The following is a 19,674-nucleotide window of genomic DNA, read 5'->3' as shown; positions in this document are numbered from 1 at the left end:
GTAGACAATATGTTTATATGAGTGCCAGACTTTTAGTGAAATAAGCAAAACAAGGCTATTCATATTGAACCTATCATTGTCTTGTAATAACCTCAATTTTTGACAACTAATTGTTTAAGTTTATTGGAAAATAACGGGTATTTTTCTAAATTTGGGCCTCAGATCCACCTTTCGAATCTAAGATCCATAAAGTGGTCTTTATATCCACATCTAAAATAAAACTAATAATAACAATAATAATAATAAATGAATGAAATTTTACTTTTTTAAAATTAATCCGAGGATCCACAGTTGGATCCATTTGGATCCAACTTGTGGATCCATATCGTTGGGGTCGGGTTACGGGTTTCGGGTCCGGACCCGAGCCGCACTCTCTGTAAAAAGCTTTTTAAAGAAAAGGGGCAACCCGATAAGGGTTGCTCGATAAGTCTGTTACAGCAGAATCAAGAAAGGGGGCAGGGGGGGGGGGGGGGTTACGCAGGGCGTAACCGACCCCGCGCCTCTCAGCAAGAGGGGAGGGGGTTAGCCGATAAAGGGGGAGTGGAGAGGGGGGGTCTTGCCCTCTTCACTCAGCCTCTTCTCTCGGGCTCTCTTTCTTCCCCCGTCTCTCTCTCTCTCTCTCTCTGTCTGTGTGCGCGCGTCGGAGGAAAGGAAGTCGCCGGCGAACTGCGGCAACCAACAACCACCACAGGCCACAACGAGTACTCCCTGTCACGGCAGCAGCAAGGAGCGTCAGCCGCGGCCCTGCCTACGCGTCTCCAGCCTTCGATTGCCGGAAAACCATCGAAAAAAGGTACGGGGCTCCTATCGAATCTAGGTGAGGGATCGAACATGGGTTCGATCCCATGTAATCTTTTGAGATGAGGGTCCATGGGAACCCTCTGGATGGCAGATTTTTGCAAGCACCATGGGGAAGAACCATGGATCGTTTCCCATGGTCCGATTTTCTCCTCTTCGTACTAGCCTAATTTTTCTCCCATTTGGATGGAAAAGGAAATTTCAGGGTTTCGATTTATGAAAAAGGGGTTCTCAGTTTTCGGTTGTCACGAAGGAGGGATTTGGGGATGATTGACGAAAACCCCAATTCAGCCCAAATTGGGGATTGTCAGTTTATTTTCGATTTGAGGGGGGGATTGTATTTCGATTTCTTGAAAATTTATATACGCTATGAGGTATCAGACGGCCCCAGTTGTGGGGTTTCTAATTTTTTGTTAATTTAATGATACTAACTCTTTTAATGATTGATTCTCTATGTTTTAGTATTTTATGTGATATGATATGATTAAATCAAATTAGAGTCAATAAAATGTGCTCTTGAATCAAAGCAAATGTGGTATTATGTGAGATCCGGGGCTTATCATCATACACAAAGTGGATGGGTGTCGAGTGTCTGTGTGCATATGTGATGTGTGTATATGTTGTGCACGGGTGCATGCTTGGGCATGTACAATGTGTGTTATTGATCGACTCTAAGTCTGGACACTTATGTGTTAACTACCCGTATCAAACTTGATTTCTAATCAAGTCTGTATTTGCATGCTCTCTTGTTATATTGATCAGCCAGATAAATGGGTGCTAAATATTCATCTGAACCTGATAATAGATACTTGTATTTGGACGTGTTGACTGTTATGAAATCGTGCTGTTGGTCCCGGAAATCAATCCTGATTTAACAGGTTCAACACATGATCTAAATTCAGATCTGAATAGAAAAAAAAATGGTCTCAGTGCCAGACAAAAAAATAAACTCTGTAGGGAACTGAATGCATGTGTTGACCTCCCTGAAGCTGTAACATGCATAATAACAGTCCAACACACATTAAGTTACCTATGTTCATCATGTTTGATGTTGTTCATAATGCTAATACTGTTCATTCATGTTAGGTTGACATATGTGTTCATGTATGAAAGTTATAAGTTCTGCCCAGCAATATGTATATGTGGTTAATCTTGCTAAGCAGTGGTTCATTGTCCTGGTGATGCTATCATTACTGTGAGAATGTGTTGTCATTTAACTACCTAGTTATTGAGATTTTTGTAAGCATGTATGCTTGATGAGTACGTATAATTTATGAGCACACTCACACTCAAAGGAAATGTGCATTGGTTAATACACGTATATGATGTAGCTACCAAACACAGTAAAAGTGCATATGGTTGAGTAATTACATGTACATGTTTGGGTTTATATTTGCATGAATATACATGCATTTGACACTTTGGCTTAGTGTATGAATAAATACTACTTGGGTTTTATTGTGTGATGCATCGATGGCCTAAATGGACCATCATCGGCTGGAGAGCCGTGGGTTTGGTTTTCTTTCACATATGTTTTTAACTGCATCACTTAAACCACATAAGATGGTTTGACACATTACTACACTGTTCTAGTTGATTATACGGGCTGGAGTTCCGTAAGGGTCCCCGCAAGGGAGGATGCGTGTTTTCACTTTACTTTTGCATATGGTGTTGCAAACTTAAAGAATTAACTTTAATAAAAATATAATGAATAAGAACAGTGTAATATACATTCTGGGATATCTCATCTGGAGTATGAGAATCTTAGAGATCCGGTCTTGGGGAGACTATGAGGATACAAAAACTCCGTGTGCTGTAATTTTGTCCCCTGAACCCGATATTGAGGTTCTTTCTCCTGACCACGGTTTTAGGGAGGGTTCACCACTTTACCCGGGAGTGGTGTGTTTGACACAACTGTTGTTTATGGTACCAAGGAAGTGACACTTGTGGGCGTGGGGTGTCCCTTGTGTCCCCGACATTAGATGTGGAGGTCTAATGTTCCGAAGGTGATTCGGTCGAGGGCTAAGTTGGAACCCAGTAATAAAATACAAATTGTGTGCTAAGCTATCCTAGGAACCTACTTGACCTCGGGGATTGTACCCGTTTGGTGTATCCGCGGACAACGGTAATTAAAAAGAGAAACTTAAAGTTGCGTGCATTTAATATGGCATGCATATGGAAAGATGAAACTTAAATGAAAGATAACAGAAGAAATCATGCATTGCACATAATCATGCATTTTCCTGTTATGTATTAGATCATGCATGTATGAATCATTCTCTATATCATGACATGATTTGGTGGTAGCATATGATTTACTTCTTTAAATCATGTTGCAAGGTTTGGTTATTTAGTTCTTGATATATGGTACTGCTTTACTGTTCTTGACTGGTGAGCATATGTAATTGTTGGTAGGTATGGATATTTGAATGCTGCAAATTTTATATCTGCACTCACTCAAATCATTGCATGAAATCTTATCCATGTTCTTTGTCTCACCTGGTTTCTTTAGAAGTAGCTGTGCTCAGAATTTCAGTTTTGACACCCTACTTTGTTGGTTTTTCACAAGACATGGTGAACATTGAGGCTGGACTGGCTACTGAGAATGGATGAGAGTCATACTTGGGCTTGTCAGCTTCAGCAGGGGACATACTGGCTCTATTTTTGCTTCTTTTAGTTCTTTTTAATTTCTGCAGTTGTTACTTCACTTTTGAGTTGTGTTGGATGATGGTTGCAAGTTCGTTTGTGGTGGTTGGGCTATCTAATGAAAATTGGAACTGTGAGGACCCCGGATCTTTGGGAAGGTTTCCGCATTGAAAAAAAAAAAAATTTATTCCGCATTTTTAAAGGATATGGATTAGGGTCGTTACATGTCTAATCTGCAGGTGTGGTCTCATGTTTACAGATATAAATGCCATGATAGTGTAGTCGTATCTACATGCATTATTACTTGATTGCATGGAAAATGGATAGAACTCATAACAAATACATGAGGAAACAACAAAATGTAAGGTACATTGTTGGTACGTACCTGCAGGATTTGGTCTATGTTACAAACTAAAAAGAATGTAATGTACATTAAATCTAGAAAATAAAACCTAAGACAGTTTCAAGATCCATTTTTTTGATAGAAATTTTGGGTTATGATTTATCTTTCCACTTACTAAGTTCTTATTTGTAACTTGGCACCTCTAGTATCCAGTTAAGTAATTTTTTTTCTAACAAGAACTTATGGTTCTTTATAGATACCTGCTGGACCGGGACATGTTGCATCCTACAGAGAAATATTATCCTTTGCGCCCTGAGATAGCAGAGTCCACATTTTACCTTTTCCAAGCGACCAAAGGTCTGTATATTGGATTCCAGACTCAGCACTGTTTGTCCAATTTTGTTTGGAAGCTCCAACTTTAGAACTCCATAATTCATTGTTGGTGTCATCAAAATTTATGCTTATCATTTAAGCAACACTTTGCATTTTACCTAATTCAAAAATGCCCCCTTCAAGCTCCACATTCTTCCATTATGTCTTAAGTTGCTTATTCATTTGTTGTTTGGATTGCTTCTTCTTTGTTATATGAGCAGATCCATGGTATGTGGAAGTTGGTGAAACAATCATAAAATCACTTAATAGTTATACGAAAGTTAATGGAGGATATGCAAGCATCAAGGATGTGACTTCCATGCAACTGGAAGATCATCAACATAGTTTTTTTCTTGCTGAAATGTAAGTCATAACATTGTCAAGCCGTACCTATGTTTTTTCAGTTTTAATTTTTTATCTTTTTTCCAATGTCATGCTATTATGAATCTATCCATAATACTGACTGTCGCCTCCTATCCACTTCCATCCACATGAATACCACACCTGCTCACTGCAATGTCATCTCCATTGACACAAATTAACTGACACATTCCCTTTCCAGGTGCAAATATCTGTATCTTATTTTTGATGATTCGTTCTTGGCTGATCGAAATTACATATTTACGACAGAGGGTCACCCTCTTCCTGTACGAGGTGCTTGGCACGAGTGGCTTCCTGAGATTTACTTGCCGACATCCTTATATGTTTGCCATTTGTCATCTGATAATCAAGCCTATGTGATGCATTAGTTCCCTCCACTAATTGAAGTAATTTTTTCTTAGCAAATATTTGATCTCTTACCAGAAAATCATAAAACTAATGTCCAGATTTCTTTGATAATTTCTGTTTGAGAGGTGAACTATCAGCTTCTTGATCAGTTTGAACATATGGTTCTCAGCTTAGCATTGTAATGAAATATGCGGAAAAGAAATGTATGTCCTACAATGGACATTCACACATAGAAATCAAAGAACAAGTCCAAAAGAGGACATACACAAAAGCCAATAATGGCTAGAAAGCATAAAATCTTATAAAGGCACAAAGAGGCTTGAAGAAGCCACACATTACAAAGGGGGAGACCCCACTTATTTATAGGCAAGAGATGAGTGAGGGAGAGTTAGAGAAAAGAGAGAGAGAGGGACCATTGGGAGTCCCAACAAGGAGTCGTTGGGCTCCCAACGATCACAATTGTGACCGTTGGGGGCCCAACGACTCTTTGTTGGGCCCCCCAATGGCTGTGCATTTAATGCACAAAAAGTAAAAAAAAAAAAGAAACAAAAAAAAAATAAGAAAAAAGGAAAAAGGAAAAAAGAAGAAAAGAAGAAAAGAAGAAAAGAGAAAAAGACTACAATGCCCCTATTGGGCGAATTTACAGAACTACCCCTTATCGGGTAGTGTGATAAATATATTTATATATATATATATAAATATATTGATTACATATATTTTAACACCCTCCCTCAAGCTTTACGGGGATACAACCGAAAGCTTGTTGAGAAGAAACATGAAACGAGGAGCAGCAAGGGCTTTGGTGAAGAAGTCCACCAACTGGTACTCGGATGTGACGTAGGGCAGTGCTATGGTTCCTTTTAGGTATTCATCTCGAACATAGTGGCAATCCATCTCTATGTGTTTAGTATGCTCATGAAAGGTGTGATTGCTTGCAATATAGATAGCACTCTTGTTATCACAACACATGTTCGAAGGAATTGAGATGACGGTGCCCATATCACTGAGGAGACTTCTAAGCCACACAAGCTCCATGGTTGTAGTGGCCATTGCACGATACTCCGCTTCTGTTGAGGATAATGACACTTTGTGCTGCTTCTTGCATCCCCAAGAAATCATAGTCACCTAAGAAAACACAAAAACCAGTGGTTGAGACTCTATCATTGGGATTTCCTCCCCAATCAGTATCAGTATAAGCAATTAAATCAAGAGATGATGAAGAGGAAAGAAAAACTCCCTTAGTTATGGTGTCTTTAATATATCTGACAATCCTTAAGACTGCACTCATGTGCACAGTTGTAGGTGCATGTTGAAACTGACTGACGGAGTGAACTGCATGAGCTATGTCTGGCCGAGTGATGGATAAGTATGTCAGAGACCCAACGAGTTGACGGTAGGGAGTAGGATTTTAGAGAAGTGTCCCATCTTCCAGCCTTAGCTTCGCATTGATAACCTCAGGGGTTTCTGTCTTCTTATCATCTGAAATTCCAGATTTGGAACAAATGTCAGTGACAAGTTTCATTTGAGAGAGAATATACCCTCGAGGAGAATATGCAACTTCAATACCTAGAAAATATCTTAAGAAACCAAGGTCAGACATGTCAAAATTTTCTTAATATCATGGATTCCTTGCTCATCACTTCCAGTGATGATCATATCATCAACATATAGTAGTAGAATAACTACTGAGGACCCTGCACTTTTCACAAACAACGTAGTGTCAGTATAACATGAACGAAAATTTAAGCTAGTCGTTACATTGCTAAATCTGTTATGCCAAGCCTTTGAAGCTTGTTTTAACCCATATAGTGCCTTTTTAAGTTTAAGAATTTTATTTTCACCAATAGATACTCCTGGTGGAGGATCCATATAAACCTCTTCACTTAATTCGCCATTAAGAAATGCGTTCTTAACATCTAATTGATAGATAGGCCATTTTTTAACGAATGCAGCCGCAATAAGAGTTCTAACACTAGTCATTCTAGCTACGGGAGCGAAGGTTTCTTCATAGTCTATTTCGTACTCTTGAGCATATCCTTTGGCTACCAACCTAGCTTTATAACGTTCTAATGACCCATCACTTTTAGTTTTAATTTTGAAGACCCATCTACATCCAATAGACTTCTTTCCAGTGAGTAATGAAGTTATTTTCCAAGTTTTAGCCTTTTCAAGGGCACTAAGTTCTAGTTTCATGGCTTCAACCCATTGAGGAATGTTTTTGGCTTCATTATAGTGTGATGGTTCATGATAAGAGTGTAATGCAATTAGGCATGCCCTATATTTAGGTGTTAGAGACTCATAGGAAACAAACCTATTAGGAGGATTGGAGATTCGGCTAGATCTCCTTAAAGAGGTTTCTTCTATGTTGGAATTTTGAGAATATTTTTCTAAAGCACTTATGGGAGCTTCTTGACCACGCCTAGCATATGTTTGAATTGACCTATTCTCAAAATTATTACTTTCATTTTCAACATTACTAAGAGGAGTATCCTCTAAATCATTAGGAACTTCCTCTTCATGAGGAGTCACATCTTCTTGAGAGAGAAGATCAAATAAGAAAGCATATTCGCTTTCATCAATATCTTTATTTTTCTCAAAGCCGTTCTCATTTTCTAAAAAGGTAACATCTTTGGATATATATAGTTTGTTGCTTTTGGGGTCGAAGCACCTAAAACCTTTTTGATTTTCTCCGTATCCTAAGAACACACATTCAATAGCTTTTGGAGATAACTTATCTCTTTTATGTGTAAGGACAAAACATTTACACCAAAAAATTCTTAATCTATTAAAATCGGGTGTTCTTTCAAAAAGTTTTTCATATGGAGATATATTTTGTAGGGATGAGGATATCATTCTATTTATCAAATAAGTGGAAGTTAAGGCGGTTTCGGCCCAATAACACTTTGGAATTTCTTTGGAAATGAGAAGAGTCCTAGTGGTTTCCAAAATGTGTCTATGCTTTCTTTCGGCTAGACCGTTTTGTTGAGGAGTCCTAGGACATGACCTTTGATGACAAATGCCATTAGTTTCCAAGTATTCTTAAAATTCATTTGATAGATATTCTCCACCGGAATCGGATCGAAGAATGGAGATATTACTTGAAAATTGATTTTTGACAATCATATGAAATTTTTTAAAGAAATTAAAAACTTCGGATTTTAGATTGAGAAAATAGATCCACACATATCGAGTGTAGTCATCAATGAAAGTAACATAATATGAGTACCCTCCTTTTGATATGACCGGAGAAGGACCCCAAACATCCGAATGGACTAATTCAAAGGGTCTTTTGGACAAAAATGTTCTATTTGGAAAAGAGGTGGATTTCATTTTTCCAAAAATACAACTCTTGCAAACAAAATGTTTCTCATTACAAAATTTCTTTCCAAAAGTAAATGAGTACATTTTTGAGAAGCTTGGATGTCCAAGTCTTTGATGCCAAGTTTCAATATTTTTATCTTGGACATGATTACAAAATGAGTTAGTGGGAAGTTTCAAATTGTTCATGTAGTAGAGATCTCCCCTCCTATGGCCTTGCCCAATCCGCTTCCCGGACTGGAGATCCTGTATAGAGCAATCCTTGGTTGAGAAGGAGATTTCACATCCATGATCACATATTTGAGAAACAGATAAAAGATTCAAATTAAGTTGAGGTACTACCCTTACGTTTGGCACAAAAAAATCTTTTGAAAAGTCTAAAGTTCCAAAACTTTTAACTTGTAAAGAGGTACCATCGGCGGTGGAAACAAAAGAATTTTTGGAGTTGCTACATACATTGGATAGTCCATTTTCAATAGGGGTCATATGAAAGGATGCTCCAGAATCAAGAATCCAAGAAGGCATACCTGGAGGAGAAGAAGAGGCAATGGCGGCTCCCGAAGTTGACGACGATTTGAGTAGAATTTGAAGTGCTTCGGATAGTTGAGCAAGGGAAAATGACTCTTTCCCTTTCATTGGCTTCTCCTTTTGTGAGATTTCTTCAATAATAGCAACTTTACCTTTTGGAGGTTCATTTATCTTCGGACAATCAGGTCTTATATGACCCGGTTCTTGACAATGATGGCAAATGACTTTTCTATAATTACCATTATAGTTATTTTGCCTCCCAAAGTGTGGAGGCTTATAAGCTTTCATATGATTGTCGGGTTTAGACACGGCTAGAACTTCATCTCCTCCTTTAATCATGCCAAGACGCGTTTCTTCTTGGCATATTTCGGCTATGGCATCTTCCAATGGAAGAGGTTTAGATCTATGAAGAAGGGAGGACCTAACTTGTTCATATTCGGGCCTAAGCCCATGTAAAAATTGGAAAAAGTGTTCTTTTTCCATTTGTTCTCTTCTCATTTCCACATCTTCACTAGATACCCATTTTGGTTCTAGAAGGGATAGCTCATCCCATAAAGGTCCAAGAGTGCTATAGTAATCTCTTACACTCATTTCACCTTGCTTAATGGTACGGATTTTTTCTTGGATAAAGAATTGACGAGCAAGGTCTTTTTGAGTATACATACCTTTCATAAAGAACCATGCTTCATTTGCTAGGCGGAATTTAGCAATGTTGGCGCAAATTTTTAGCTCCACGTTGTTCATGAACCATGCAAAAATTTTTGCATGCTTACTTTCCCAATCTTCGACCTTAGATTGGTGATCTTCAATAGCCTTCATGCGAGCATTTCCTTCTAGAGCTTTTTCTTGATCACCATCCATTTTCGTAAGTTGAAGTTGAGGTTTCCTAATGGTGCCCATAACATATCCTCAAAACTTTTTACCTTTGAGGTTGTTCTCCATGGCGGCAGCCCACATCATGTAGTTAGTACCATTAAGCTTCAAGGAGAGATCAATCTTTTGTTCTCCTTCCATCGTATAATCAAGAATGGAGGACAAACCAAGAGAGAGGTATAACTAGTCAACTAGCTATATGAATCAAGAGCACAACCAAGGCTCTGATACCATGTATTGAAATATGTGAAAAAGAAATGTATGTCCTACAATGGACATTCACACATAGAAATCAAAGAACAAGTCCAAAAGAGGACATACACAAAAGCCAATAATGGCTAGAAAGCATAAAATATTATAAAGGCACAAAGAGGCTTGAAGAAGCCACACATTACAAAGGGGGAGACCCCACTTATTTATAGGCAAGAGATGAGTGAGGGAGAGTTAGAGAAAAGAGAGAGAGAGAGAGGGACCATTGGGAGTCCCAACAAGGAGTCGTTGGGCTCCCAACGGTCACAATTGTGACCGTTGGGGGCCCAACAACTCTTTGTTGGGGCCCCCAATGGCTGTGCATTTAATGCACAAAAAGTACAAAAAAAAAAGAAACAAAAAAGAAATAAGAAAAAAAGGAAAAAGAAAAAGGAAAAAAGAAGAAAAGAGAAAAAGACTACAATGCCCCTATTGGGCGAATTTACAGAACTACCCCTTATCGGGTAGTGTGATAAATATATTTATATATATATATATAAATATATTGATTACATATATTTTAACACCCTCCCTCAAGCTTTACGGGGTTACAACCGAAAGCTTGTTGAGAAGAAACATGAAACGAGGAGCAGCAAGGGCTTTGGTGAAGAAGTCCACCAACTGGTACTCGGATGTGACGTAGGGCAGTGCTATGGTTCCTTTTAGGTATTCATCTCGAACATAGTGGCAATCCATCTCTATGTGTTTAGTATGCTCATGAAAGGTGTGATTGCTTGCAATATAGATAGCACTCTTGTTATCACAACACATGTTCGAAGGAATTGAGATGACGGTGCCCATATCACTGAGGAGACTTCTAAGCCACACAAGCTCCATGGTTGTAGTGGCCATTGCACGATACTCCGCTTCTGTTGAGGATAATGACACTTTGTGCTGCTTCTTGCATCCCCAAGAAATCATAGTCACCTAAGAAAACACAAAAACCAGTGGTTGAGACTCTATCATTGGGATTTCCTCCCCAATCAGTATCAGTATAAGCAATTAAATCAAGAGATGATGAAGAGGAAAGAAAAACTCCCTTAGTTATGGTGTCTTTAATATATCTGACAATCCTTAAGACTGCACTCATGTGCACAGTTGTAGGTGCATGTTGAAACTGACTGACGGAGTGAACTGCATGAGCTATGTCTGGCCGAGTGATGGATAAGTATGTCAGAGACCCAACGAGTTGACGGTAGGGAGTAGGATTTTAGAGAAGTGTCCCATCTTCCAGCCTTAGCTTCGCATTGATAACCTCAGGGGTTTCTGTCTTCTTATCATCTGAAATTCCAGATTTGGAACAAATGTCAGTGACAAGTTTCATTTGAGAGAGAATATACCCTCGAGGAGAATATGCAACTTCAATACCTAGAAAATATCTTAAGAAACCAAGGTCAGACATGTCAAAATTTTCTTAATATCATGGATTCCTTGCTCATCACTTCCAGTGATGATCATATCATCAACATATAGTAGTAGAATAACTACTGAGGACCCTGCACTTTTCACAAACAACGTAGTGTCAGTATAACATGAACGAAAATTTAAGCTAGTCGTTACATTGCTAAATCTGTTATGCCAAGCCTTTGAAGCTTGTTTTAACCCATATAGTGCCTTTTTAAGTTTAAGAATTTTATTTTCACCAATAGATACTCCTGGTGGAGGATCCATATAAACCTCTTCACTTAATTCGCCATTAAGAAATGCGTTCTTAACATCTAATTGATAGATAGGCCATTTTTTAACGAATGCAGCCGCAATAAGAGTTCTAACACTAGTCATTCTAGCTACGGGAGCGAAGGTTTCTTCATAGTCTATTTCGTACTCTTGAGCATATCCTTTGGCTACCAACCTAGCTTTATAACGTTCTAATGACCCATCACTTTTAGTTTTAATTTTGAAGACCCATCTACATCCAATAGACTTCTTTCCAGTGAGTAATGAAGTTATTTCCCAAGTTTTAGCCTTTTCAAGGGCACTAAGTTCTAGTTTCATGGCTTCAACCCATTGAGGAATGTTTTTGGCTTCATTATAGTGTGATGGTTCATGATAAGAGTGTAATGCAATTAGGCATGCCCTATATTTAGGTGTTAGAGACTCATAGGAAACAAACCTATTAGGAGGATTGGAGATTCGGCTAGATCTCCTTAAAGAGGTTTCTTCTATGTTGGAATTTTGAGAATATTTTTCTAAAGCACTTATGGGAGCTTCTTGACCACGCCTAGCATATGTTTGAATTGACCTATTCTCAAAATTATTACTTTCATTTTCAACATTACTAAGAGGAGTATCCTCTAAATCATTAGGAACTTCCTCTTCATGAGGAGTCACATCTTCTTGAGAGAGAAGATCAAATAAGAAAGCATATTCGCTTTCATCAATATCTTTATTTTTCTCAAAGCCGTTCTCATTTTCTAAAAAGGTAACATCTTTGGATATATATAGTTTGTTGCTTTTGGGGTCGAAGCACCTAAAACCTTTTTGATTTTCTCCGTATCCTAAGAACACACATTCAATAGCTTTTGGAGATAACTTATCTCTTTTATGTGTAAGGACAAAACATTTACACCAAAAAATTCTTAATCTATTAAAATCGGGTGTTCTTTCAAAAAGTTTTTCATATGGAGATATATTTTGTAGGGATGAGGATATCATTCTATTTATCAAATAAGTGGAAGTTAAGGCGGTTTCGGCCCAATAACACTTTGGAATTTCTTTGGAAATGAGAAGAGTCCTAGTGGTTTCCAAAATGTGTCTATGCTTTCTTTCGGCTAGACCGTTTTGTTGAGGAGTCCTAGGACATGACCTTTGATGACAAATGCCATTAGTTTCCAAGTATTCTTAAAATTCATTTGATAGATATTCTCCACCGGAATCGGATCGAAGAATGGAGATATTACTTGAAAATTGATTTTTGACAATCATATGAAATTTTTTAAAGAAATTAAAAACTTCGGATTTTAGATTGAGAAAATAGATCCACACATATCGAGTGTAGTCATCAATGAAAGTAACATAATATGAGTACCCTCCTTTTGATATGACCGGAGAAGGACCCCAAACATCCGAATGGACTAATTCAAAGGGTCTTTTGGACAAAAATGTTCTATTTGGAAAAGAGGTGGATTTCATTTTTCCAAAAATACAACTCTTGCAAACAAAATGTTTCTCATTACAAAATTTCTTTCCAAAAGTAAATGAGTACATTTTTGAGAAGCTTGGATGTCCAAGTCTTTGATGCCAAGTTTCAATATTTTTATCTTGGACATGATTACAAAATGAGTTAGTGGGAAGTTTCAAATTGTTCATGTAGTAGAGATCTCCCCTCCTATGGCCTTGCCCAATCCGCTTCCCGGACTGGAGATCCTGTATAGAGCAATCCTTGGTTGAGAAGGAGATTTCACATCCATGATCACATATTTGAGAAACAGATAAAAGATTCAAATTAAGTTGAGGTACTACCCTTACGTTTGGCACAAAAAAATCTTTTGAAAAGTCTAAAGTTCCAAAACTTTTAACTTGTAAAGAGGTACCATCGGCGGTGGAAACAAAAGAATTTTTGGAGTTGCTACATACATTGGATAGTCCATTTTCAATAGGGGTCATATGAAAGGATGCTCCAGAATCAAGAATCCAAGAAGGCATACCTGGAGGAGAAGAAGAGGCAATGGCGGCTCCCGAAGTTGACGACGATTTGAGTAGAATTTGAAGTGCTTCGGATAGTTGAGCAAGGGAAAATGACTCTTTCCCTTTCATTGGCTTCTCCTTTTGTGAGATTTCTTCAATAATAGCAACTTTACCTTTTGGAGGTTCATTTATCTTCGGACAATCAGGTCTTATATGACCCGGTTCTTGACAATGATGGCAAATGACTTTTCTATAATTACCATTATAGTTATTTTGCCTCCCAAAGTGTGGAGGCTTATAAGCTTTCATATGATTGTCGGGTTTAGACACGGCTAGAACTTCATCTCCTCCTTTAATCATGCCAAGACGCGTTTCTTCTTGGCATATTTCGGCTATGGCATCTTCCAATGGAAGAGGTTTAGATCTATGAAGAAGGGAGGACCTAACTTGTTCATATTCGGGCCTAAGCCCATGTAAAAATTGGAAAAAGTGTTCTTTTTCCATTTGTTCTCTTCTCATTTCCACATCTTCACTAGATACCCATTTTGGTTCTAGAAGGGATAGCTCATCCCATAAAGGTCCAAGAGTGCTATAGTAATCTCTTACACTCATTTCACCTTGCTTAATGGTACGGATTTTTTCTTGGATAAAGAATTGACGAGCAAGGTCTTTTTGAGTATACATACCTTTCATAAAGAACCATGCTTCATTTGCTAGGCGGAATTTAGCAATGTTGGCGCAAATTTTTAGCTCCACGTTGTTCATGAACCATGCAAAAATTTTTGCATGCTTACTTTCCCAATCTTCGACCTTAGATTGGTGATCTTCAATAGCCTTCATGCGAGCATTTCCTTCTAGAGCTTTTTCTTGATCACCATCCATTTTCGTAAGTTGAAGTTGAGGTTTCCTAATGGTGCCCATAACATATCCTCAAAACTTTTTACCTTTGAGGTTGTTCTCCATGGCGGCAGCCCACATCATGTAGTTAGTACCATTAAGCTTCAAGGAGAGATCAATCTTTTGTTCTCCTTCCATCGTATAATCAAGAATGGAGGACAAACCAAGAGAGAGGTATAACTAGTCAACTAGCTATATGAATCAAGAGCACAACCAAGGCTCTGATACCATGTATTGAAATATGTGAAAAAGAAATGTATGTCCTACAATGGACATTCACACATAGAAATCAAAGAACAAGTCCAAAAGAGGACATACACAAAAGCCAATAATGGCTAGAAAGCATAAAATATTATAAAGGCACAAAGAGGCTTGAAGAAGCCACACATTACAAAGGGGGAGACCCCACTTATTTATAGGCAAGAGATGAGTGAGGGAGAGTTAGAGAAAAGAGAGAGAGAGAGAGGGACCATTGGGAGTCCCAACAAGGAGTCGTTGGGCTCCCAACGGTCACAATTGTGACCGTTGGGGGCCCAACAACTCTTTGTTGGGGCCCCCAATGGCTGTGCATTTAATGCACAAAAAGTACAAAAAAAAAAGAAACAAAAAAGAAATAAGAAAAAAAGGAAAAAGAAAAAGGAAAAAAGAAGAAAAGAGAAAAAGACTACAATGCCCCTATTGGGCGAATTTACAGAACTACCCCTTATCGGGTAGTGTGATATATATATATATATATATATATATATATATATTGATTACATATATTTTAACAAGCATAATGTTTTCTTATTTTCATGTGATTGTTTAGGTATTTACCTGTTAATATGAAGTTACTAAAATCCATGGACTTGGGGTCTTCCTTATTTCATGGGTGTTTGTTACCTTATCAGCATAAAATATTTCTTTTGTCAATCTTTAAAGTTATCTTCTAGTGAAATGATGTTAAAATATATGTATTTATATATATATATATATATATATATATTCATGTATACATGTATATGTTTATATATTTTATATATTCTCGTGTATTGTAATAGTCAATGCCATATAGGGGCATTTTGGTCTTTTCACTTGTAATAATAACTGTTGATTAGAAACAGTTATTAATGTATTTTTAATGTTCTTTGTTTTTTCCTTTTCTATTTTTTGTATTTTGTCTAACCATTGGGGCCCTCCCACCATAGAGTCATTGGGAGCTCCCCAACAACTATGTGGGGAGCTCCCAATGTCCTCCCTCTGTTGTGTATATAAATAGGGGATGTACTTCCCCCTATTATTCAATGCTTTCCAAAGCGTATTATCAATAAAGAGCCTATTCTTTTACTTGTTTGTGTAACCCTTTGTTAGATTCGGATTCTTGGATCCGGACAGCTTAGGGCTGGACCCAAACCATGATGGGTCACCGGTCATAGGGTGAAAGACCCAAATCCGTATATATAAAAAAAATGCCGTGCATTAAAAAGAAAATTTTATATATCGAAGAAACCGCAAACCCTAAGAGGGGGTTTGCGATTTCTTTTAAAAGAGGCTGGTGCGAAGGGGGGGGGGGGGGGAGGCGGCTGCGTATGCAACCGTCGACCATGATCCGCTTTTCTCACGGTGTTGTAACCGTCTCCCCATCCTCTCTATTTAACCGATCTCTTTCTCTCACTCGTTATTCCCTTCCCTCTACACCCACCGTCTTCTCTCTTCCTCCCACTCTCGCTGTCTCTCTATCTCCCCTTCTTGCCCTCCCTCTTGAACGATTTCGCGGCGGCGGAGCAATCAAGGTCGGCCAACTTCCCCTCGTGGTAGCAGCAACCTTTTCGCCAGAAAAAGGTAGGGTTTACTGTCCTTTTTCTCTGCGTGAGTTGAGCATGACGTGTAGGATTTCTTGTTTTTGTTCTTTAGGGTTCTCATGTGTCGAGCGACGTGTGTGTGGACTGCCGGACCCCCCCCCCCAAAAAAAAAAATAAAAAAATAAAAAAAAATAAAAAAAAAATAAAAAAAAATCAAGTTTCGTTTCTCAGATCCCTTTTTGGGATGTTACTTCTGAAAACCCCAAATCACAGATTTGGGGGTTTTCAGATTCATGTTACCGGGTGGAGTTTGATGGCTGTTGGGAACCCCAAATCGGCAGATTTGGGGATTTCGGCTGCTTCGAAAAATCCGAACGATATAGGGATTTTTGAATAGTAATAAGAGGTTTCCGGTTTATAATAAAGGGAGTTTACAATTTATGAGTCTCGGATTTCTGATTAAGAAAGGGATGGGTGTGGGGTTAAGGTGCCAAAAATCCCAAATCTCCGATCTGGGGATTTCAGTTTTTTCCGACAGTGAGGTTTCAGGTTTTTAATTAAGGAGGGGTCATGAGGGTTGTGGGAAACCCCAAATCGATTGATTTGGGGATTTCGACTGTCAAAAAAAATTCATAGGGGTTTTGGTTTCGGATTACAGAGGATTTCGGGTTTCGACTGCCATGAAAAAAAATGTGGTGTTGTAATCTTGTTGAAATTCTAATAGAGATGCATATTAGGTTCTTGCCTATATAGTTTGTAAAGTGTATGCTAAACTCCTGATACTGAAAATAAACTGCCGGTACTGAGAATTCTTCTTTCACAAACTATGGCTTAATCTAATTAATTTTCCCTGCATAAAGTAATATTAGTTCCAAATCTATTTCTCATGTCGGCTGAAGGTAAAGTGTGGTACAGGGTTCGATAAACTTTGTGCTTGTTAAAGAATCGCAGGTTCTGAAAGTTGATGCTCCAGTAGTACTTGTTAATACTTACATGTTAAACTTTGTTCCAGGTTTAAGTTACCTCAAATTATGAAATTGAAATACTCAGACTATACCATGCCTTAAGTAGTTCTCAAATTGAATTACTCAGGCTATACATGTTCAAATTGGTCTCTATTGCGGTAAGTTCTAAAATGGAAATAGTGGTTACTCATAGATATGCATTCTAGCCATAAAGCCTGTTCAGTAGTATACTTGCAATTTAATTTAACAATAGTTACATATTCAGTAATGGGTCTGCATATACCAGTATGCTTGAAACTTTTATTTATTCATGGATAGGTATCCCAGTAATGAAATCTGGATATAGCAGCGTCCTTGAAAGTTGTTTAGGAAGTAAGGTGGAATTGGTGGGTAAAATTCTGATGGGTTTACTGTCTATAGACATAGGTGTGTATTGGTAGGTCACCCAGGAACACCCACATCATACATGTATCCTGCTGTTTTGTTATGCAGTTTTTACACTTATGAATGCCAACAACATAGTCGTACTCTACAGATTTGATAGGCATTGGATCTGTCCGCATGTGAATGCCAACAGTATGGGTCTATTATGCATAGAGATGAGTAGCATTATTTCTCTTGCAGCTTAAGTACAGTCTCTTAAAATGTTGTGAATCTTGATATATGAATGCTCAAGATATGCCATGATTGGAGTATGGTTCCGTGGTCACACTACCATCGCTTCAGAAGTTCTGTTGAGGAACTTTGGGTTTTGGCACAGGTCAATGTCCAAGCATGTACAAGACATACATAAGTTAATTCAATGTTAACAAATTTAAGATTGATAACTCTATCTGTTATTATATGTATAAAGTTGAGTTTTGAATATTGAATGTCACATGTTAGTACGCTTGCATGATCTACATTTTTCCACATAAATTCAATATGCAATTGGTTCAGAAATAATGATCATGCCTGCGATGTTCTTACCTGTTAAGCAAAAGATGATTTGATGATCCATACTTATTAAGTTGTATATCATCTAAAACCTAATGGTAGTTTGTGGCAATTTGTTATTAATATATATATATATATATATATATATATATATATATATATATATATATATATATATATATATATATATATATATATATATATATATATATATATATGAAGAATGATGATCGGGTAACCGAAACTATGGGATGACTTGTTGTGGACATATGAGTGTCAAGCCAGTGTGTTAAGGGTCATGCATGGACCATCAAAAATTATAATTTGAATTCACCTGAAAATGAGAATATAATTCTGTTGCCCGACTGGTTTAAAGATACCGGGGCTTGTGTGCTTGATTGGTTTAAAGGCACCAGAGCACTCTGAGTGAGTGTTTGAGAAATCTTGCCTAATTGGGCAATATGGGTTGGGTACATGATGCGGGTACTTGGGTTGATGAGCTTGCACTAAATTTTAGGGAAACGCCCCTGTACTTTGGGAGATTTAATGAAATGAAAAGATCAACCTACTCAGATTCAGGTTTATCTTGGAGAAGGTAGGTGGTACGAAACTCTGGGAACATGTGTTTCTTGTCTCGAGCGACAATGACTCGTTGGTCCCAAGTGTAAAACCCACGTTAAAAAATAAATAAAAATTATCGGACCCTGGTCGGGTCGGGACCCGACCCAGGCCCGCCCTCGTTGGGGTTTTAAAACCCGACGCAGGGTGAGGGTTTTAAAACAAAACCCTCCCCTGTGCGCCACACCTCACCCGCGCCGCTCCACCCCCTCGGCTGATAAGGGAAACCCTTGAGGGTTTCCCAAATTTCGCCCCCCCCACCCCCACGAGCTCTTTAAAAGCATCGCAGGAGGGCAGAAGGGGCATGCCTCCCTCTCGAGCCTCCTTCTCCTCGCACCGACGCCCCTGCGAACCGTCGACGCCTCCTCCCCTCTGATCTGATCACCGCCGCCGCTGCCACCATCATCGTCGATCCTCTCCCAGGTGGCGGGTTCCTGTCAGAGCTCGCCACAGCCAGCCTGAGCCCTTTCGCCGGCATCCCAACCTCGCAACCCTCGTCTCTCTCTTGTTGCGATTTCCGGCAACCCCCCCATCACGTGCTGGTTCCTTCTCTGGCAGGCCACCAGTGACTACCATCCTCTCTCGTTCATCACTGTTACCGCTGCCTTCTCGACGACCCTCAGGTAAACCGATCTCTCTCCCTCTCTCGTTCCCTCGCTTTGCTCCCCTCTCTCTTGGATCTATCCGGCGACAGCGTCATCGATCTCCTTGCACCTCCCGACCCCTGCTCCTTCTCCTTGGGTTCTCACCCTCGGCCCTGCACAACTCATCGGAGCTGGCACAGGGCCGGCTATACCGAGCCCTCCCTTGGTTCCCCTGGTTTTAATCGGAAAGCCCGCAAGGAGGTCGACGTCCTCCCTGCCGTCTCTTCCACCACCCCCCCCCCCCCCCCTTTCTCCTCTTCTCCCTGTGGCGAGTTGGGGGCCAGGCTCAGCCTGACCGACTGAGCCCACCCCTCGGCCTTCCTATTGCGAGCTTGGGGCTGAGCTTGGCC

At 39.1% G+C, this 19,674-nt stretch overlaps 1 protein-coding gene across 1 annotated transcript in view; it reads left to right on the top strand.

The window, feature by feature from the left end:
- Positions 1-19,674, top strand: part of LOC149818522 (alpha-mannosidase I MNS5-like) — an 80,568-nt gene that overhangs the window by 46,992 nt on the left and 13,902 nt on the right. Inside the window, exons 12-14 of the mRNA XM_089986238.1 lie at positions 4,044-4,144; positions 4,381-4,522; positions 4,722-4,863. Coding sequence (XP_089842364.1) covers positions 4,044-4,144; positions 4,381-4,522; positions 4,722-4,863 — 385 coding nt within the window. The remainder of the gene's footprint in view (positions 1-4,043; positions 4,145-4,380; positions 4,523-4,721; positions 4,864-19,674) is intronic.

This window comes from Nuphar pumila, chromosome 13 (assembly GCF_984573655.1).
Source record: "Nuphar pumila chromosome 13, dmNupPumi1.hap1.1, whole genome shotgun sequence".
In the NCBI taxonomy this organism is placed as follows: Eukaryota; Viridiplantae; Streptophyta; class Magnoliopsida; order Nymphaeales; family Nymphaeaceae; genus Nuphar; species Nuphar pumila.
This window is presented reverse-complemented; position numbering and strand designations above follow the sequence as displayed.